The sequence below is a fragment of the Bubalus bubalis genome, chromosome 8 (genome assembly GCF_019923935.1).
Source record: "Bubalus bubalis isolate 160015118507 breed Murrah chromosome 8, NDDB_SH_1, whole genome shotgun sequence".
NCBI classification, from domain to species: Eukaryota; Metazoa; Chordata; class Mammalia; order Artiodactyla; family Bovidae; genus Bubalus; species Bubalus bubalis.
This window is the reverse complement of record NC_059164.1, coordinates 102511371-102534232: the sequence shown is the minus strand read 5'-3', so window position 1 is coordinate 102534232 and position 22862 is coordinate 102511371. Positions and strand designations below refer to the sequence as shown.

Below are 22862 nucleotides of genomic sequence, written 5' to 3'. Positions count from 1 at the left end.
GCTTCGGGGAGCAAGGCATCAGGCCTCCTGTGGACTCACTCCCAGCCCCTCAGCCTTTTGTAGACCAGCAGACCTGGGGCTCCAGTTTCTCATTTCTCCACTGCCCTCAGGTGGGGCAGAGATCAATCTTGGAATCTGGCCGTCACTGGCTGTGTGACCTTGGGCAAGACACCTGGGTTGGGAGGTGGCAGTATTGTGGCTCCATTAGGCGCTCTATAAATAACGGCTTCTTAGCGGTTGGACACTGACCATCTTACTTAGGCAATCGATATTTCTTAAAAATAGATGATCAATGTACAAAAATAGATGTGATCCATTTTTATACCTTTCACAATAAGCAAGCAATTCCGTATCTGTCATCCCACCAGCCTCTACTGATCTGCGAGGCAGACAGAATTGGTTCCCAAAGTGACAAACGTAAATATCTCAGGAAAAAAGAAATGTGCTGGCCAAGAGCCAGGCAAAGTGTGTTCCTTCCCATCAGTGTATGAAGTCTCGGTTCTAGAACGAAGACCAGGGGTTCAGAGCAGCGCCCTCACAGGCATCTTTTACCGCCATCCCACCCTCGGCCCAGCAGTGGAGAAGCTGTAGGAGGGTCGGGACTTCCCTGAGATGGGGACTTGGGGGTCTTGGGTGGCCTGCACGGCAAAGCCATCGCCCCTCCCATCCTCAGAGCCGAAAGGTGGCTGATGCTATGGGGTCCAGCTCCGATTCCTCAGCTGTGTGCGGGATTAGCGGGGTCAGCACCTCGCTCTCCCATCCCCCTCACTGCATCCCAGCCCCTCTTGGATGTCTTATCCTCCCTTGCCTAAATTGGCGGGGTCTCCCAGGCCCCAAGCCTAATAATAATAAAGCTTATGTCTTCCTTCCCAGGGGTGTTTTTCTTCCACACCACAGCCTCGGGTTGCTGGGGTCTGGCTGGGTGCTCCGTGTGCTTTTCTGTCCCTCCCTGGTGGCTCAGAGGGCACTTGTGTGAATTGGAATATCTCCTGCCTTATCAGGAAACAAGAAGGTCACAGCCATCAGCGATTCCAGGCCTCCAAATGTAATGTCAAATGGCGTATTTTCTGCCATAGTAAACAGGGATGTCACAACCTAGCTATTTTTCCTTAATTAACAATAATCTTTTGATGTTCAGACTACTTGCCCCTTGCTACAAACTTCTATATAACCTGATTCCTCTCCCTCCCACCTCCGAACAGTTATCTCAGGATCACTTGAGATGCTGTCTCTTGGACTCCCAACTCCTAGGTGGTGGTTGTATGGTCGCTCATTTGTGTCTGACTCTTTGCAACCCCATGGACTGCAGCATGCCAGGCTTCCCTGTCCTTCACTATCTCTCAGAGTTTGCTCAAACTCATGTCCATTGAGTCAGTGATGCCAGCCAACCATCTCATCTCTACCATCCCCTTCTCTTCTTGCCCTTAATCTTTTCCAGCATCAGGGTCTTTACCAGTGAGTCCGCTCTTCATATCAGGTGGTCAAAGGATTGGAGCTTCAGCTTCAGCATCAGTCCTTCCAGTAAATATTCAGGGTTGATTTCCTTTAGGATTGAGTGGTTTGATTGCCAAGCAGTCCAAAGGACCAGGAATTCCCACCAAACAAAAGATAACTCTCAATTTCAAGGTTGTGCCTGTTTTTTTAGTGGACAGCTACCACACAGCTCTGGGCTGCCAGTCTTCCCCCGCAGGTCTGCTGAGCCCTGATGCATGGGGGAGAGTCCAGGCCTGCCCAGAAGATTCTCTCACCCCATTTCCAGAAGGTTCTGTGGGCCCCACTCCAGCCCCTTCTCTTGTCCTTGCATCATCCCCACCCTAACCCCCGCCGGTGAGACTGGTGACACCTGGGTTTCCCCATCAGGGTTCTCAAGAGCAGAAGTCACATTCCTACCCTCTCTCCTGCCCCTGCCTGCAGCAAGTGCATCTCTGCCCGGCCGGTCAGGTGTCTCACCACACAGCCTCTCATGGTCCTGGTTTCTCCCTTTGCAATTCCAGCACTGTCTCCAAGCAGAGAAAAAACGTCATCAGCTGTGTCACGGTCCACGACTCTCCCTACTCTGACTCCTCCAGCAACACCAGCCCCTACTCCGTGCAGCACCGCGCCGGGCACACCACCACCACCTTCGACACCAAGGGGAGCCTGGAGCCACACTGCACGGGGAACCCCCGGACCATCATCGTGCCCCCCCTGAAAACCCAGGCCAGCGAGGTGCTGGTGGAGTGTGACAGCTTGGGGCCAGGTAATTCGGGGCGGAGCTGCCAGGAGCATCTCTCTCGAGGCTGGTTTTCTGCTTCCTGCGGCTCGCAATCTTGTTACAGGAGCACTTAATAAGCCCTGGGTCGGGGGAGCGTGTGGTTAATAGATCTTTACCAAGGATCCTGTTTGAGAAGGTTCCTTGTTGTCAGCCAAGGCGGCCAGAGATGACCTCATATCTGTCACAAAAAGTCCTCCCTGTGATGATGGCCGCCTCATTTCTAAACTATATCTCATGGATGGGTGGACAGATGGGTGGGTGGATGGATGGATGGATGGGTGGGGAGTTTGCAAAGAGTTTATCGCCTGAGTGGGAACAAGGCTGGTCAGCCCTCAATGTTTCCTACTGAGGGTGGCTTTCTTTGCTCTCAAGGGACCATTCTCAGGAACCATATGTTCTGGAATTATTCCATTTGGGCACCTCTTAGGTTTCTCACACCTGGCGGCAGTGCAAACATTCAGGAGAGTCAGAAGGGAGCCTTTTGTAAGAGGGGTGAATGCGAGAGAGAAGGCGGGTAAGGGAACCAGTGGGTCCTAGGGCCAGTGCACCCATTTAGGAAAAGATACATCTGAAAGTTAAGAATCTGGGCATTGACCCCTCAAACCTCTCCTTGCCTCTCACCCTTAAGTCCTCAGGTCACCTGCATGTAGCCCATTTATAAAGATTACAGCCTTAAATGCACACATCTTGGTGTGAGGGGCTTTCCTGCTTCATTAACAGTGAAGGTGTCAAGACTATGTTGTTGAAAACCTTAAGACCAGCAAAAAGAGAAGGACATACTCTTTTTCATCTGTAATCCAAAATCCAAAAAGCCCTGAAAACCAGATTTTAAGTTTACAGCAAACTCAGCTGGTAAAACCAGACCTGACCTAACCAGAGGCTGTTTGCGAGTCCCTTTGTCATATTCCTATTTGTGTCATAGTCATATCTGTGCCACTTAGTGAAATGTCCCCGTATTTTATAACAGAAATATTCACTTCTTTTTATTATGTGGTTAGTGCCCAAGGCTCCTTTGGGGGTAACCTAAAATGTTGAATAGGTATCAAATTCCCTTCTAAAATCTGAAAGTCTTTATTTCATAAGTGTCTGACCCCGGGGTTTTCCGATCAGAGATTGTCGATCTACAGAATGAGATGATGAGTGTTGTAAATTGAGGATGCCCATGTTCCAGGACCTCTCAGAGGAACTCCGTAGCAGTAACGGCCCCTTTACAATTCAGGACAGTGTCTGTAAGAATTGGCTCAGAACAGACCTTACCCAGGTCCTCTGGGAATTCATAAAGGCAGGGGTGGGGGGCGCAAGTAACTGATGCTGAAATTCCCTTGGCCTTTTCAACACAGAGGAGGATGCATGAGAGAGTGGCCACATCATCACAGGTTAGGCATCTTCCAGCTCAGAGCTTTGTCGGTCTTGGTGCTGGCAAAATTGGGAGTTACTGAAACTCTAAGATGAGGTGGTCCGACCCCTAGTTGAAACAGGTGAGGAAACTGAAGGCCAGCTTTGCCCCACCTAACACAGCAGTTTTCTGTCAGGACCCAGAACAACAGCGAGGTGGACAGAGGCGGCTTTGTGGAGCCCACCGGTCACCTCTTTCACATTCCACTGCCCATTTCCACTATCAGCTGTCACGCTGTGGGCCGCCCATGGTGGTTTTGAGGACTCACCCCACTACATTTCCACAGAGATTGTTAGAGCTGAAGGGATGAAAATCTCTCAGTGATACTTTGGACCAAAAAAAAAAAAAAAAAAAAAAGGAAGTTATTCTCAGAATTCTCAGAAAGGCTGCTGGTTCTAAAGCACCTCATGCTGCTGTCTCTGGGGAAGCCCGTGGTGTGATTTCCTGATGTAAAGAGAGATGTATGTTCCCCTGTGAGGACCTGCCTTCCTAGTGACAGCAGGAGGCAGGAAGGAGCTTCATTCTGGTCCCTGTCAGCCCACCAGCCTGTGGTGTCTCTCAACACTGACACCCACCATTAGCGGCACAATGCTCCTAGCTCAGCTCAGAAGAATCAGGAGAGCAGCCTTCCTCGGCCTCCTGGGGCCCATTTGGCCCCTTTATGGCCAAAGGGTGAACCGGCCACCTCTGCGGGGGTCCCGGGCTTCCCTGAGCCCTCTCAGGTCAAGACAAAAGGCCGTGCAGCCAACAGTCCATTTTCTTTCATTCTTGTTTTGGTCCATTTTCTCTCAGTGCTCATCCCCTCTGTGGGTCCCAGTTTAGAAAGGATCCCTGAGAATGTCTCATGTAGCCTCCTCAGGTCTCTTGCGGTAGTTAAGGTTCTTCTGGATGGCAACAGAACGAACTCTGCACTGTCATAAGGAAAATGCAGGACTGGGGTCAACCACCAAGTCCCGGATGGGACAGAACTCCTTGATCTGAGCCACGGGAGGCCCAGTGCCTGCTTTCTGGGCACTGCGTCACCCTGACCCAGTGACCCCCAGGCTCCCAGATTCCCTGTCCCAGGAGACAGGACTTGATGGTCCCAAGTTGGGGCAGACATCTGTTCTTTGAGCATCAGCCTTAGCCAAGGAACAGGGCTCAATAATAAAGACATCAACCATAGCTAACACCGTTAAGAGCTTAACACGTGCCGGATACTAAGCATTCTACGTCCTTTAACTCAGGTAATCCTCACAGCAACCCTAACGTAGTTTCCATTACTTTCCCAGTTTTCCACATAGGACTATAGATGCACAGAGAGGTTAACTCCACTACGGCCATGCAGGAGGCCCTCCAGGGTTCATGCGGCATCTGAAGCACTCTGCTACCTGCCTAGTGCAGACAGGGCCACCAGGGGCCACCCGTGAACCCAGGCCTGTTCCCAAGCAGTGGATCTTTGAGAGCAGCTAGGAAAGATGGAGGGCAAGAGAAGAAGGGGACAACAGAAAATGAGATGGTTGGATGGCATCTCTGACTCAATGGACACGAGTTTGAGCAAACTCCAGGAGATGGTGAAGGACAGGGAAGCCTGGCATGGGGCAGTCCATGGGGTCACAAAGAGTCGGACATGACTTAGGGACTGAATAACAAGGCTTAGGTAGAGAGCTCTGTACATCCTTCCAGCTCCAAAATATGCCCCAAGAACTTGACCTTCAGCACTTGCCTTCTCCACTCCGAGGTCACTTCATTTCTCTCCGCAGGAGGAAATTCCTATTTTAGTCTCTTGGTCCCTTTCAAGACCCTCTTCCCTCATTCTGGGGTCCCCTACTCTGGTGACTTGACAAGCTCTGACCCAGCCCCCCACCCCTGTCCCTGTGATGATGGTGGCCTGGCCCTATCATATCCATTTCATCTGAAGCTCTCTAACCTCTTCACTTACAGGCTCAAGCTATGGGTCCCTTGCACTTAAGAGTTCCTCCCTCAAGTATAATTACTACAACCCAGAGCGTTGACACAGGAGCAGAGAGGTGCCATCCCCAGCTGGGCCCAGGCAGCCTGCACAGCTGGTGATCCACAGGGCAGGGAGGAACTGAATACCAGTACAGCAGCCCCATGGCTGAGTGATGGAGACTGAAGTTGTCCTGAAGTTGCCAACATCTGCAGCTTTCCGTCCTTCACCCTACAATGGGTCCCCTGAACCCCTCCCTCCACCCCCACCCCCACCCCCAGGTTTTGGAGGGCCTTTGAGAGTCTAACCAAGTTTGGCCTGAGCACAGACCCTGATTCCATGATGCAGGACAGCTGTGTCCACCAGCGCCAGGCTGGCTCCTGCTCTCCTCGAATCTTATGAAGAATACAAATTCCTGGGCATCTCATGCTTCATTGGGTAGGATGGGAGGGCCACTGGGCACCGATGCACAGTTGAATTTGGGGTCTCTGCTAGGACCCGCCCCTTCCCAGCGAGGTAGCTCTCCTTTTACTGGGGCAGGGGGGTGGGGGGGAGTGGCTGTTGCCTCCGGGTAGGAGGCTCCTCTCACCCTCAGTGTGCTCCCCAGTCTCCTGCTCCCAGGTTCCTGATTTGCCTTCACTCTCCAGCTTTGTCTCCATCAACAGTTAATCAGCATTCTCTCTTGCCAGCCCCAGCCTCAGGCATCTCCTCATCATGACTTTGATCTCATCACCCTGGGATTTGTAATAGAATTGATCCAACCCAGTTATGTCAAGTGTGCTTCATTAATTGTTAGCATCCCTACCCCCTAGAACAGCCAGAGAGTGCGGAGGATGCTCAGTCACTCAGTTGTATCTGATTCTTTGCGATCCTATGGACTGCAGCAAGCCAGGCTTCTCTGTCCATGGGATTCTCCAGGCAAGAGTGGGTTGCCATGCCCTCCTCCAGGGGATCTTCCAGACCCAGGAATCGAACCCTCATCTTTTGTGTCTCCTGCATTCACATGCTGATTCTTTACCACTAGCGCCACCTGGGAATGACCAGATGTGCTCTTTTTACACTCACAGTCCCAGGGTGCCTGATTGAGACCATATTAGGCTTTTGTGTTTCCCAAAGATGCTCATCCCCAATAAATCTTCCAAATTCTCACAACTGACAGCACGAGAAATAGCCCTGCCTTCTGAGGTCCTGGGTTCGTCTTGCTGCTTCTCCTTTTACTGGGGTCTTCTCTTAAAGTCCCTACTCTGGGAGGCTCCTTCAAACATGGATGGTTTTAGGGGCGGGGAGTCTGCAGAGGACACTGCAGGTTTTGGCAAGTGTCCGGACTCCCTGTGCTGAAGGCCTCTTGGCATTCACTGTGGATCACTTCCTCTTCATCTAGACAAAGCTTCAGGACAGGAATACCTGATGACAGGAGAGACACTGAGAGGTAGGCAAACGGTCACTCTCAATTCCGTATGTCCTGTGCCCGTGCATGGGGTTCTGACTTTGCTCCCTAGAGACACAAGTCCCACTCTGCTGGGAATTTCACAGGTCACTCAGCACCAATAATGACTAAAATGGTTTCTTTAATATAAACCACCTCCCCCTCTTCATTTTATTCTGGTTGTTCCCCCCACCCCTGGATGTATTATTATTGTTCAGTTGCTAAGTTGTATTCGACTTTTCATGGCCCTAAGGACTGCAGCACTCCAGGCTTCCTTGTCCTTCACTATCTCCTGGAGTTCGCTCAAGCTCATGCCCATTGAGTCAGTGATGCCATCCAACTATCTCATCCTCTGTTGCCCCCTTCTCCTTTTTCCCTCAATCCTTCCCGCATCAGGGTCTTTCCCAGTGAGTTGGCTCTTCACATAAGGTGACCAAAGTATTGGAGCTTCAGCATCAGTCCTTCCGATGAATATTCAGAGTTGATTTCCTTTAAGATTGACTGGCTTGGTCTCCTTGCTGTCTGAGAGACCACAGTCCCTTTTTTGAGACTCAGTTTTCTGTACCCTGCTACATCTGTTAGTTACTGCATCTTGGCATATTGGCAGGTGGCCCCCCACTGCACCCCTGGCTGGAACACAAGGAACCTCAGAGAGCTCTCCTTCCGCCTCTGACGACCTTTAGGCTTTTCAGTGTCACCAGATAGTAATTCTAAAGTCCATCAGGGTTTGCTCCCAACCAGTGGAACAAGCTGCAGCCCAGGTGTCAGTCCAGAGTCAACATCATCACCGAGTCTGGGGGCAATGCGGCTGATGGGGATCGTCCAGTCTCAGGACTGTGTCCTCGAGTGCAGGGTCTTCTGGGCAGCCAAGGACCTGTGACTGACCTGTGCCCTTTTCCTCCTCCTGACACAGTCAACACCAGTCACCACTCGTCCTCCTTCAAGTCCAAGTCCTCCAGCAACGTGACCTCCACCAGCGGTCACTCTTCAGGGAGCTCGTCTGGAGCAATTGCCTACCGGCAACAGCGGCCAGGACCACACTTCCAGCAGCAACAGCCTCTCAATCTCAGCCAGGTAAGCACACATGCCACGCCCCCCCCCTCCTCCCACCAGCTCACTGGGTGCCCTGGGGTAGCAGGAAGTGCCCTGGTGACCTCTGGTGGTCTCCCTCTGCTGCGGGTCACCTTGGAGAAGGTGCATCCTCAATACATGGAGAGCCAGTCCAACGCGAAATGACTTGTCTAATGTTCCAAAGCACTTAGTGATGCGGTGCCTGCTTAAAAATAGTCTGGCCCACATGTTGCTGTTTCAGCCCAGCAAAGGGTAAAATACTGGGTCTGGGCCCACTTCGGGCCAGAACCCCAGAGACAGACCTAGAGTCCAACCACGCCAGGCCTCCTGAGTCATTACAGCAAAGGCAGCCTCACACAGGGACCCCAAACCCAGGAAAAGAGCCGGTAGACTTGGGAGACAGTGGTTGATGCTCAGGGGACTATCAACCAGGCGGTGTCTCCACGGGCAGTACTCGGCCTGTGTGTCTAGGATCACTCGGGTCTGAATTGCAAAGTGGACTCCAGGCCTGCTTCCTTAGTAGCTGGGAGGTAAGGTAAGACCACGTGTGTGTTGTGACTCAGTCTCCGGCTGAGAGAGGGTGGCTTCATTTGTATGTGACTTCAGAAGACTGCGACGTCTCTGAGAGCCTGCTGTCTGGGGAGCAGGACTTCACGGTGAGGCAAGAACGTGGTCCGCACTCAGAGACGGGCCGTGTGACACTTCACAGCTGCGGGATGCCCTCGGGAGACATGCCGTCTCCTCTTGGCTCTGCAGCTGGCTCTCTCGGTGTGTCACCCGGCCCAGGAAACATCAGGGCACCACCTTGCTTCTCGGACAGATTGAGTGATATTTTTCGCAGCATGTGAACGAGGCATCTTCTGTGATCCCTGCCACGCCGCCCTCCCCACCCTCCTCCTGACTCTCCTCCCCAGCCCTCATTTCCGCTTTCTCCCAAGTCCTCACTTCCGCCTCCTCCCCACTCCCCCACCTTCCTCCCTCTCTGCCCGGTTCCCCCCCACCATGCTCTTCTGCGCATGCGTATGTCCATTCCCCCCGCCCCCCTCAACGCGGTCCTCCTGGTCCTTCTCCAGGCTCAACAGCACATTGCCGCAGACCGCGCCGGGAGCCACCGACGTCAGCAGGCCTACATCACTCCCACGATGGCCCAGGCTCCATACTCCTTCCCGCACAACAGCCCCAGCCACGGCACTGTGCACCCCCACCTGGCCGCCGCCGCCGCCGCCCACCTCCCTGCCCAGCCCCACCTCTACACCTACACGGCGCCCGCGGCCCTGGGCTCCACGGGCACCGTGGCCCACCTGGTGGCCTCCCAAGGCTCGGCGCGTCACACCGTGCAGCACACTGCCTACCCGGCCAGCATCGTCCACCAGGTCCCCGTGAGCATGGGCCCCCGGGTCCTGCCCTCACCCACCATCCACCCGAGTCAGTATCCAGCCCAGTTTGCCCACCAGACCTACATCAGCGCCTCTCCAGCCTCCACAGTCTACACTGGATACCCACTGAGCCCGGCCAAGGTCAACCAGTACCCTTACATATAAACACTGGAAGGAGAGGGGATGGGAGGGAGGCTGGCCAGAGGGAGAGGAGGAGGGACAGAGGGGGGAGCTGGGGCTTCTGTACTGAAGATGCCGCACAGAAACAATGCAAACGGGCAGGGGTGGGGGGCAGGGGGCAGGGGGCAGGGACGGGACACAGATGAAACTTGAACTAGGAAGTAGGAGGACTGAGAGCGGAGGAGAGAACATTTTGAAAAGGAAGGGATTTAAGGAGGGGGGAAAATTATGCTTTTTATTTTAAAAAAGAAAAAGGAAAAAAAAATAAAAATAAAACGTCAGTAACAAAACAAAAAACCACAGCTCACGAACCCGTTCTGCACCAAACTGGAAAGAAGAAGAAGAAGAGCCACGGAAGATTCCAGAAGTAGGGGGAGGGGGGCCTCCGTTTTTGAAGAACTTTATGAACTTTGCAAAGATTATTTTCATATGGCAGCAAGTGACGTTTAAGAATTTGCTGTCAGGGACACCTGATATGGAAATCCAATAGATTTTTAATGATTGAACGTAAGGATTAGGGATTTTTCCAGAACTCTATAAAGGGTCGGGAGCCCTCTGGAAAGGCCAGGCTGTGGCCTGAGTAGGCTGGTGTCTGGGGGTTGGGTCGGGGTTGGCGGAGCCTAGTTCTGGCCCACTTGCCTGGACCGATGGGGAGGGTGGGCAGGCAGCTGGGCTGAAGGAGGCCCCCGGGAGAGGGTGTGTTTTCTCTTTCTGAGCACTCTGGATAAATCCCTAAGCAATGATATTCCTCAAAATGTCATGAATGATGTGTGTTGCAAACTCTCGCCTTTTTTTTTTTTTTTTTTTTTTTGGTCTTTTCTGAAAACGTCTCTTCTCTTTGAGTGCATCCCGCGTCTCGTAGCGTAGGGCTCGCGGCGTGGCCAGCACCCTGGTAAATGTAGCAGTGTGCACCTATCTGTGCTGCTTTGTGTTCACCCCATTGATACCAATAGACTATCCTCACTGTAATTGCACAAGAAAGGCGATCTCACGCAGGCACGTCCCCCACGCGGTGGTCCAGGTGCGCCCTCCCGCCCCCGGCACCGCCTCCGGCTCTCGCAGACTTGGTTTTTACATCCTTTCCTCCTAGTGCCTTAGCGACCGGGGACGCGGTTGAGGGTTTACTTCCACGGTACTCCAAGAAGCCGGCTGAGGCGAGTCTCAGCCTCTCAGCCCTTCTTCTGTGCTGTTGCAACATTTTACTCTGGTCTTTTCCTTTTTTTTTTTTTTTTTTTAATTTTAATTTTATTTTAATAAGCTGTTGTCTTTCCCCGGGCTGTTTGCTAGCAGAGGAGTGTCAGGGAACTGGCAGGGGCTAGGAGAGTCAGTGGGTCAGGAGACGGCTGCGGGAGGCGGATGGTGGTGGGTGAGGCTGACGCTGGAGATGGCTTGGCATGGCTCTTCCCCTGGTGGACAAAGCAAGAGAGACTGACTCCCCACCCTGCACCTTCACCCAGTTCTGCCCCCAGCGGGCTAGCTCTGCCATCTGTGGGATCACAGATCCCATCTCAGTTTCAGGAATGTTGGCCTTGCTCCTGACGCAAGGAGCAAAGGAGAGGAGCGGCCTGCAGCCTCCAGGCCCGCCACTGGCTTCGGGTCGGTCGCCCCCTGTCCGCAGGGCGGAGAGCAGGCCTGGGGGCCCTCCCCGTGTTCTCAGACCCGCCCCACACTCCACTTCGCCAGCCCAGCCCATCTGGCCTCTGCTTCCACCCTCCCACCCCACCAGGCTGTGTTTTTCTCTCAACCATTTTGCCTGATCCCTTTCTCTGTAGACAACCGCCAACCGTCATTTGCTGCTAAATCTTTCCTCGCGTAACCCAGGCCTACCCCAGGCAGGCCTTCGTTTCTGGTTTTTGAGGGTTCGGGTGGGCATAAGGCTGGAGGGACATTCACGAGGGTGAGCCGGTGATCTTGGACCGCCCTTGGGAAAACACGCCCACGGGCAGTCAAGTTTCCAAGGAAGTTTGCCGTTTGCCCTCTGTGCATCGTTGATAACGTTCTGGAAATTTCCTCAGGCCTTGAACACTGGTGGGGGTCGGGGTGGAGAGGTGTCTCTATCCATAGCAAATTACTGTTACACACGAAAACATTGGGAGGTGCTGTCTGGTCCCAGACGGGATTTTTAACTGTGGTCCTCACTGTTTGATGCTTGATGCAGAGCCCCTGACCCCAAAGCCAAGCTTCCAAGGTGCAGAGAGATCGCTCCCGGGTTCGAACAGCAGTCCGCACCCCCCTCCCTCACTTGCCTTCCCCATCCTGCGGTCTCCCTTAACGATCTACTGTGAAAGGTGTTTTTAATCTTGATATCCGACCTAATTCAGTAACGAAGCCCAGCCCTTACCTTAGCTCTTAGCTGTGAAATGTGAAATAACTCTGGAAAATATCCCCTCTCCATGCATCAATTCTACTTAAACGACAAAGAAATCGGTCCCCAGGTTGGAACCAGCTTAGTCGCGGCCTCAGCCTGGAAGGAAGGAAGGACCCCGTGTCCGCTGGGGAGCCACCTACAGCAGGACACAAGGGTGTCTTCATGGCGCCACAGTCGGTGCATCTCCTATCTGGACGTGGGGAAGTGCCGCCATTCTGAGACAACCAGAAAGTGGTCCATGGGGGTGGGGGCGGGGAATGTGCCAGAGGACACGTGAGCCCGCGCACTCACGGAGCCACGCCAGCCTGCGGATGGATCTCCGCTCTGGACTCGCGGCATCCAGGGGGCAGCAGCGCCCCGTCCGACCCTCCCCGTGCCCAGTCGCACAAGTCATGGCTGCAAACGAGCCAGCGTTTTTGCCTTATTCGGTAGCATACTGGACCCCTGGTACTGTTCACTTCCAGCGCTTTCTAGATCTGATTTTTTAACAGGAAAAGACAACGTAGCCTTCCACTTTAATGAAAATTATTTTGTCTACTTAAGTTGGAAGTTACTCTTTCACCTGACATTTTCTTTCCTTTCCTTCCTGATCAGGAAATGAAAGTTTCATGCTGCTCATAAAGATAATATTATTGTACTAATTATTTTGGTTATTAACCTTTGTAATTATTATCCTAATCATCATTTTGATATTTTAGTTGGGGTTTTAAAGTGCACATTTATTCCAAGTATCTTTGTGTTTTCTCTTTAATATTTAAATTTATTTTATTATATCTGTGAGTATCTGAGTAGACAGGAGGGACATCCAGATGTCCAGTTTTGTCAGACCAAAAAGAAAAGAAAAGGAAGGATTCAGGAATCAGGAAAAAGCTGTCAAGAATGATCCACTAGAGAACAGAAGTCTGAAGAAGAATCAAAGCCTTTATCTCTGGGTAAGCCAGCTTGGGCTCTGGACAGCATGGTTCGTGGTCACCATCAAGACTAGATTTTTCTAGACTCTCAGTGGCCTGGGAAGAGATCTGAGGAGGCACCTTGGAGGCTGAACCCTCAGCATGGTCCTCTCCAACCTCCCCTGTGCTTCTGAAATCTGCTAAATAGACCCTGGGCCTGCCTCGCATCTGATACTGACCTGTCAAAGAAAAAAAAAAAAAAAAAAGCCCTCTGCCCAGAGCTGACCCAGCCCCCTCCCTAAAAGTCCCCCCTTTTCCCATCAGCCCACCAGAAGTGTGGCTTATACCCTTCAGTGTATAGAGAATGTTGCCTCCTAGAAGCCACTGAAGGTAAACGAGCTGATGGAAGGTGCTTAGGCAGGTGGTACCTTCCCCTGGGAGATGTCAGCCTCCCTGCCCCTCACAAACCACACTGCCTGCTTCTTCAGTCCCTGCCCCCACCCAGTACATCTCAGCACACAATTCTAGGGACAAACTGTGGAGCCAAAAAAATAATAATAAATAAAATAGGGATAGTAGGAGTCCAGAAGAGCACTGACCATGTCCAGCAGGTCCTCGGACAGTGTGGGCTGCTGCCCCCATGAACTCGTTGGCCAGTGGAGGGGCACAGTGGGGCCTTACAGCGATGCCTACTGGGCTCTGACTGTGCCCTCTAGGCCACCATGCAGGGTGCCATGGGCTTTCTAAATCAGCTTGAGGTGCCCACACGCCGCCCACCAAACCCAGAAACTACCAGGCCCCAGGTGGGTGAAGTAAGGCCTGGAATGACGGGCTTCACTGAGGCTAATGAAGGGAGACGCCAGGCCATGCCCAGCCCCCCACCACTCAGCGAACATTAGTATCCTCCCCGCATCCCCACCTGCCTTTTTCTTCCAACCCAAGCACAGAGCTGTGGGTCTGAAGCCCTCGGAGAAGGCCCTAGTGGGAGAGATGAGCCCCTCTGTGGGTTCCTTAACAGCTGCTTTAACTCCCACCCCACCCTCCAACCCTGAGTCGCCCTGGCAGATAGGCTGAATAAAGGCTGCCCGTCCCCAGGACCCAGCTCCCAAGTGGAGAGATGCCAACCTAGTCTTCATGTAGACCACAAATAACCTAGAACATCATCTGCTCTGGAATTGGCTCCATCCTCCTTTACTGAAGCAACGTGGTTACGGCCCAGAGGGGCAGGCTAAAAAAGACAGGTCAAGGGGAGCCTCGTAACTGGAGCCCTGGGAACCGCAGGTTGATTTGCTTCTGCTCATGTGGTCTCGCGGGCGCCTCGGGTGTTTGCACCGCCATCTCTGTGCTTAGTGCCTCCTTTCACGATGTTTTGGCTGTTTCCAAGGGAAGGGTGAGCAGGCCGATGGGTGGGAGGGTCTGAGGCTTGGTGCCAATTAATACTGTGATGTGGAGCATGTGGTTGGTCGAATTCAGAGGGAAAGGAAGGGTTGGTTGTCTCCTGGACTGTCTTTGCATTCTGGCCTTACTGGTGGTGAGTGGCTGGTGGGCTGTGGGAGCTGGAAGACTCAACCCGCCCAGACACCAGATTGTGGGATGTAAGGAAGGCAAGGAAAGATCAGCCCAGCTGTTGACAGGCGGATTTCCCTCGACCGGATCTCTGGAATTGCAGACACTCATTTTTGAACAAGCTCATGGTGGAGGATTTGGGTTGTGTGAGTGTGTGTGAGTGAGTGGAGCAGACTTTCTTGGAAACTGGAGGAAGGAGATGAGGAGGCTTAAGGAACTATTGCTGATGGGCTGTGGTTGATGAAACATGGTGGGTTGACCGGCCGGCCCCAGCTCTCATCCTGGGTTCTCTGGTGCTGGGGGCGGGGTGGGATGTGGGGCTCTCCATGGCCTGTTAAGTAGCTGCGGGGACAGAACAGAAGAGAAAAACGAGGTGCCCTCCAGCAGCAGAGAGGCCGGGGCTCCTTCCGTGGGTCGCAGACCTTGCGTGGCACTGCTCAACACCAGCCCAAGCGATTGTGCCATGAAATATTCCAGCCCCAGAGACCCAAGTTGTTTCTCGCCCCTTCTCTGTGTTTTCTTTCTGGTGTGTCTTAGAGATTTCAGATGGGGAAGGCTCAGAGTTGAGCAAGCTAGAGCTGTCCTAACCAAATTGGAAAGGAAGGTGAAAGTGTTCCTTTCTTTAGCCAAAGACCCTCTCCTCAAAGACACCCCCAGATGTGGACAGAATGGCATTCCTCTGTCCTTCCTCTCCCGGCAATAATGACTCTGTCAGTGATGCAATCCCGTTTACGTCCTTCTCTTGCCTGACTTGTTTTGGGTTTTTTGTTTTTGCCTTTATTTTAAAACTGTGCTCATCTTGTAAGTGGAGTGGAGGTTTATAACCCCCAAATGCTGCTGCTGTCAGGAAACTGGAAGTATTGCATGGATCTGTGGGTGGAACTCACCTTGAGTTACCTCGGGTATCTGCCGGAGCAGACCAGCCAGGAGGTGCGGCTCTGTCTGGGTCAGGTGCACGCCAGAACTGGGCTCAGGGGGTCAGTATTTTTCCACTTCGATGCCTTAGGATTCTCACTTCTGAGTTCCACAGACGGGACTCAGTGGAGAGATGGAGATGGCGAACTGATATTTAAAGGCAGTAGAAACCCCTTGAAGGCTTTTGGCACCCTCACTCACTTGAGCGACCCAACCTAGGAGAGGTTTTTCCCATCCTTCTGGCAGCTCCCAAAAGTCCAAGAGAGCCAGCTCTGAGCCAGTTCTTCATTTGAGACTCAGTGAGAATCTGCAGAGAAGCGACCCTTCTGCGGGGCATGCTTGCTCAGGGTACCTCTGCCAGAAGGGAGCTTCCTGACGCCCCAGCTTGAGTCCCAGGAGCCTCTGCAAGCCCCTAATTGCACTCTCATTGCATTAGAATTTCACGTTGACTATCTCTTTGTTAAAACTTGCCATGTCCCTCGAGTAGGAGCCAACATTTGTCAAGTAGGAGCCAACATTTGTCGAATGCTTTCAATACACCAGGCTCATCCCAAGCCCTTAGTGAGCACGGCCTCCCGGTACCCTCAGACCCACCCCTATTCACAACACCCCTCTCCTCCATTTACAGAGGAGGAAGTTGATGAGACAGTCGACTCTCTGAGAAAGTAGGCTGTGCTAAGGAAAGGAAATACAAGGATTGGGGGTGGCCCCAAATCCCCGAGCTTCTCGTGAAATTTTGTGTTCTTGAGACCTTTACTAACTGAATTTGTTTCCCTTGTTAAATAATCATCAGTGAGTGGCCTCGTGTTTCTGGTGAACCATCTAATGATGCTCCCATTGACTGTGTGCCAGACACTGTGCTGGAAGTTGCTCCTGTTTATCCCGTTTCATTTCGTCTTCATAACAGCCCTGTGAAATCGGCAGTACTAGTCCCTTTACAGATGAGGCAGACGGCTTGGTGAACTGGTAACCAGCCCAGGGTCACCCAAGCCAATAGGGAAGGCCGGCCGTGACCTGGGTCTGCCCAGCTCACAGACACCGGCCTCAGCTGTCTCCTGGGTGTGTGTGCGAAGAAGGGCCTCACAGGAGCGTTGCCCCGCACCACCCCTGCCCTGTGCACGGAGCTCAGCAGAAGGTCTGTATGTAGAGGGAGTCCTGAATCTGATCCAGGCAGCAAGGGCAGAATTAGTTTGACTTTTAGAGAAAATCTTAGGGGAGTTTCTTTTGATTAATCATAGAGGGTTCATTTTCGATTCCTTTTCAGTGAACCAACTAGCTTTAGCGTGCTGCTGCTGCAACAAACTCTTATAGGAGTGAAGAAAAAAAAAGTGTTCTTTTCTTCTTTTAAAAAAATATTTTTTTCTTGCTTATAGTTAATTCTAGAAAGGCAATACTAAAAGTATATATTTTCTTCAAAATACTATTTTTTACTGCACTGATAAATATCATAACGACTCTGGTCTCTGTAATCAATCCACCCTTCAGCTCTGGGTAGAACCAAAGGCAGGATTCACACCAAATTTGTAAATAATCATGTGTGAGTCTGGTGTCCAGGAACTGTTTTTTCTTTGTGTTTAAAAAATTTAAAAAAAAAAAGAAAAAAGAGACAAGATCAAGATGATATTTAGAAAGAGGAACAAAATTAAGTTTCCTTTCAAGATAGCCTTCTCAAAGAAATGGGAAGCAACATGTTGTGCAAACTGAAGAAAAATTAGCCAACTTTCAGGATACAAGGAAGGAGAGCCTCTGGCTGAGGTGGAGATTAACAGTAACCTAGAAACATGTTTCCTTTGGTTGAAAGGTGGCAAGAATTTAGCAATGCTTTAGAACTAGATTTTTCATTTTGTGGAAAACCATTACCATTTGTTACGAAATATCTCTGCAGTTGTTTGGAATGGGGTTTTCAGTTTCTTTTTTTTTTTCCTTTAAAAATTTCCTTATTGACTGGCTCCAGGCATGTTTGCCTCAATTCTTAGGTAGTTTACACAAGTTCTAGAGTCTTCTAGAGCTTTAATTCCATTGGAAGCAAACCCAGCTAATCAGAATTTGAGATCCTGGTTGGTTTGAATAGGTATTCTGGAATTCTTGACAGAACACCTGAAGACTTCTTTTTTTTTTTAAGAAGGTTTTAGATACGTTATCTTACACAAACTGTGACCTGATGGCAATAATTACCTCAAATGTGGGCATTCATCCTGGTTTTAGCCTTTTTTGAAATCATGTAGCCAGCTTGCTCTTGGAATTTAAAAGACTATAAATATAAACTCTGTGTGGGCTGAAAATAACGATTACTGCACACCCTGGTCATTGTTGCTTAAGTGAACTCTGAAAATAGGTAATCTTTACAACAGAAATTAAACCAAGGGAGAGAATATTCTTTGTGTTTTGTAATCAAATGTGAGTTTCAAATGCACATGTTTAAGTATATATGTTTTTAGCTACTGTAAAATGCTGTTAGCCTTCTAAGATATCAAGAGAGTCACGTTTTAAGTGCATAAACTATAAACAATTGACTGTGGATAACTAAACATATTTCTGGCCACGTTTTATAGTTAAAGTATTTTATAGTTTACATTTAAACTGGTACTTTTTAAAGAAAATTTCTGTTTATAACTGATATCTTCAGAGCCCAGCAATTGCCTCTTCAGTTGGAGGCCACATTCCTCCCGAGGCAGGTGTGTTCTGCCCCTACTGTAGCCCACCGTGAGCATGTCCATCCCTATTGCTGGTTTCCATGGGAACTCGAGAGAATGTAAAGGGATTTCCAGGTTGAGCAGGAAGGGGTGAGTCCACAGCCTGGGCCAGGTGCAAAGATCTGCCACGTGATATGCACACTGGTGGTCAAGGCCTTCCCTTTGACATCTTGGAAGAGGCAGAGAGAATAGACATCTGGTTCATTGATTTTGTCTTGATTTGAATGTTTAATTTATTAATCGACCCACTGACTTCCAGGCACCAGGCAGTAGAAGACACTGGGATTCAGGTGGCCCCAAAGGTACAGCTGCTATTTCTGGGGCCCCAGCAATACTCTGATTGGTGTTTTGCAGGGGAGAGTCATACACCCCCATGCCTATATTTACTGGTTGGGTTTTCCATATATCTGCTGTCATTTAATTCCTTTTGTCCTTTAAAACAAAGTAAGTGTAAAAGGATATGTTTACTTTTTACTGTTTATCAAACTTCTGTTTGAAGCCTAGGTCATTAGGAGGTGGGATCTAGATTTTTTTTTTTTTTTTTTTTAACAGCTCAGTGTTTTATTCAGTAAGCAGAGGGTAAGTAGTACATCCTCCAGGCGTGAGGGCAGGCCGACCCCAAAGGAGAGGCCTAGACTCTTTTTTTCTAGAGATTGTAAGTGCTGCTGAGCAGGAGGAAGGGACTGGAGACTGAAGGGCAGCTGGGGGGCAGATGATGAGATCTATCCAAGTAGAGGTCACAATTGAGAGGCCCCGTCGCCATGCAGAAGCAGCCTGGAGGGCACCAGTTGCCCTAAATGTTTTGGTTCATTTCTTATTTTGTGCCACAACCTTAGCACAGAGGACCTGCTGTGATCCAAAGGGCATTCCTTTAGCAAATAACACCTTAAAAGCTGCAGAACACCTGGGACCAGGGAACTGGTGGTGGTTCTTAATGCACTTGCTTTTTCCTTGTGAACTCTGTTGACAGCACGTTCTTATCACAGTATTCGGTTGGAAATGTCACTGTAAAATAGTTTTTGTCTTGCCCCTCCTAATTCAACTATCACTTTCCTCTGGTTTTCTCCCGTGATTTAAATAACCAAATATATTTTATGTCATTGTCTTTGGGGCTTAATCATATTTTTAAAAAACAGAGGAATAGAAATTAGCTTTTTTTTTTTTTTTTTAGTAAATATGCTGTATCTGAAAAAAGGGCTCTGCCTTCTCTCTCGTTTCCTTTCAGCCAGCCTCCACGCAAACCTCCCAGCACCCTTGCCCTCTTCTTGTGTTGGGGCACTGCCCCCCCCACCGCCCCCACACGTGGCCACCTTGGCCTCCGCCCTGCTGTCCCCACAGCCCCATCCATGCCCAGGCACCCAGGACGCCCAGGAAGCTCTCAAGAGCCAGGAAGAAGGACCCACTTAGCCTTGCCAATGGTGGTCTTGCCTCCCTGTTAGATATTCGCCTGCTTGGTTGAAGGGGCAATGGATTTATTTTTATTATTATTATTTTAATAGTTTGGCTCAGGTTATAAGGAAGAACTTGGGAAATGGAAAGTGACTTGACCATGCCCATCCTTTGTAGCTTTCTGTGACTTCTGAATGGAACCTAAAGCGTGCCCCACCCCAGTTCCCTCTCCTCCCTTCCGGCAGATACTCCTGTAGACGCCTCCACGACTCGTGGTTTCTCCCTTCCATCTCATCCTTCCCGTCACTTTCCACCCTTTCACCGTTGCGTTACTGCTCCTTTAAAGCTTTCTCCCATGGCTTTTCCAGGGCACAATCATTTCTGGCCCCCAAAGCACCTCCTCATCCTCTTTGTGTGCGTTTCTTTAACCAAATGAAGTAGACCCGGAAGTCATACTTTGGGGCGGTAGGATTTCTAGTCTAGGAGAATCACTGTATAGATAATAGATGTTGATATATATGTGTGTGTATATATATATCAAACCAAATTTCGGATAGGAAAAGTATAGCTTTATGGATGAGGAAGGAGAGGAGCTTTTGGAAGCTGGTTGGTATATCAGAGGAGCCAGGGATGACCCAGGCTGCACCGTCGCACATGGACTGGAAAAGCAGGATGCGGGGGACCCAGGCACCACCTCGGGCTGCAGTGGAGGCAGGTGGCCCCGAAGGGTACTGCTGCTCTCTCTGGGTCCCCAGTAACAGGGCAGAGATGAGTGTTGGGGGGTGGGGGAGGGCGGTACAACACATCAGAATGACTGGAATTTTCCATCCCGTTTTGCTTTGACCACATGTATTGAGCTGCAGCCTCTGATATTATATCCCGTTTCCAAAAATGGTATCCATTAGGATGGAAAGAGAAGGCATCTGTAGAAATGTTTACCTTTCAACTGCCCACACATCAGGACACTCTGGATAGAAAGACTCACTCCCCAGAAAGAGCAGGGAAGAGGAGATCCGGTGAGGCTCGGTCACCGGTCCAAGGAACGTGGCTCCTCCCCAGGGCCATCTCGCCCAGATCTCTCTCTACCAGGTCATCTCAGCTCAGTTACCCTACGGAAGCCCTGGTCTGTTGTGTTCCTTCACTGTACGGTTTCTGTAATAAAAAAAAAGTGTTAATCCATGTTAATCTTTGTGAAAATTATTGCGTGCAACAGTATTTTCTCGTGTACCTCTTTTTCCTATGTGAATTGTCCCTCTTTTCTTTTTTTATTTATAAATGTCTACTTTTTTTAAAAAAAGACAAACCAATGTGTCGTAGGCCTATATGTAACCTATTCCTTAGTCTCATATTATAGGTATGTTATAAGAATGGATATTTTACTTGGCTTTAGAATGTTTTACAAGAAAAATAATTCTTAACTGATCCAGTCCTTGCTACTAAAATGCTTGTGTTTTTCATCATGACGTCGTGTGCTTCTAAATTAATGATCATTTTCGTTGTAGAAAAATGGAGTGAATTTATATTAGTCTTGGAAACTAATAATAGCATTGTAAATTTATGAGATGATTTTAACAGAAAAAAATTATAGAAGAATATAGTTATTTTAATTGTAATATTACTAACTGTAGGGTGAGGAAGGGGGGGGTCCCGTTGTGGTGAACTATGTTATAGCTTGTTACTCACAGTTTCTTTTTGATCATTTTTTCGGTCTCTGAGGTGAAACGAGTTATTAATTAAAATTTGTAAACTCACATATGCATATTGTATATGTGTAGAAATGTAATCACACTTTGTCTTGGAATTACATTAAACTGTTTGGAATCACTGTACACTCGCCCTGGCACGTTTATTTATTCTAGAGCCAGACCAGTTCTGAGACTGCAGAGGTTGTTAATACGAGTCACAGCTTAAGTTATTTAGCCCTCTGGAAAATATTTAATACCTCTGAACACGTTCATAACCCACCACTGCATTTGAAATCTGCCAGCGGGACTGTATGTGCCTGAAGAGGGGAGGTCTTGAGGTCATGTCACTACCTGCTCCAGGGCAGCTGGACAGGGGGTCGTCTCCTCACTGCCACTGACTCACCTCATCGTTTCCCAGCTCCATCCCTAAGGGCTAAGGCATTGCTATCATCTGCTGTCCCAAGCACTCCGCAAAGTCATCCCAGATCCGAGTGGGGGGGTCACCATCCTGTGCACCCAGGCCCACCATCTCACCAGACTTCAGTGTCAGGCAGCCCCCCACTCACCAGCACCAGGGCCCCCCCAGCACTGCCCACCAGCGCTCTACCACCGTGAGAAACTCCACATCCCTCTGACTGGGCCTTCTCACCCTTCCAGCAATCTTTTATGTGTGTGTGTATATATATGTATACACACACATATATATATATATATACACACACACACACACACACAACCACCATAAAGTGGTTAAAATATACATAAAAGTTACCATCTTAACCACTTTAAAATGTACTATTAATTAGTTACATTCACAATGTTGTGCAAACCTCACCACTAGCTATTTCTAGAACTTTCATCGTCCCAAACCACCTCCTACTTTCTGTCTCTAAATTTGCCTTTTCTAGACTGAACAACAACAAAGACACTTCATGTAAGTGGAACAGTACAATATTTGCCCTTTTGTGTCTGGCTTCTTTTACTCAACAGCGTTTTCAAGGTTCGTCTACTTATGTTATAGCACGTATCCGAATTTCATTCCCTTCAAAGACTGGTGCCACTCCATTGTTTGTGTACACCACATTTGGTCTGTCCATTCACTGTTAATGGACAAGTGAGTAACCACTCAACTCTGGCTTCTGTGAACCATGCTGCTGGAAACACGGGGGTGTAAGCACCTGAGTCCCTGCTTTCAGTTCTTTGGGATAAATACCTGAATGTGGACTTGCTGGGTTATATGGTGATTCTTCACTTTTTGAGGAATTGCCAAAATTTTCCACAGCAGCTGTACCATATTACACCCCCAGCAACTCCAGTTTCCTCACCCAGCACTCTTATCCTGTCCTGTGTGGCCAGTGTTCTCAGGCCTCAGGAATGCCAGGCTCCTGGGCCTCCATTTTCTGTGTCTCCTGGTTTCATAAGGTCCCCAACCAGCCTAAACTCTCCCCACCCACCTTCTCTTTTTTTTGGCCGTACCACCGGGCTTGAGGGATATTAGTTCCCTGACCAGGGGTTGAACCCACACCTTCAGCAGTGGAAGCATGGAGTACTAACCATTGGACCACCAGGGAATCCCTTCTTCCCAGGTGATGCTAATGGTAAAGAACCTGCCAATCCAGGAGACACAAGAGATGCAGCTTTGATCCCTGTGTCAGAATGATCCCTTGGAGGAGGGCATGCCAACCCACTCTAGTATTCTTGCCTGGAGAATCCCATGGACAGA

General features: G+C 49.9%; 1 protein-coding gene across 4 annotated transcripts in view; it reads left to right on the top strand.

Annotated features, from left to right (window-relative positions):
* HIPK2 (homeodomain interacting protein kinase 2) overlaps positions 1–21283 on the top strand; it is a 203351-nt gene extending 182068 nt beyond the window's left edge. For all 4 annotated transcript variants that reach the window (XM_025291633.3, XM_025291630.3, XM_025291635.3 and 1 more), the window contains 3 exons: positions 1995–2239; positions 7920–8080; positions 9151–21283. In XM_025291633.3, the coding sequence (XP_025147418.1) occupies positions 1995–2239; positions 7920–8080; positions 9151–9618 (874 nt within the window). In that variant the 3' untranslated portion in view covers positions 9619–21283. The remainder of the gene's footprint in view (positions 1–1994; positions 2240–7919; positions 8081–9150) is intronic.
* Positions 21284–22862: the final 1579 nt, after the last annotated feature.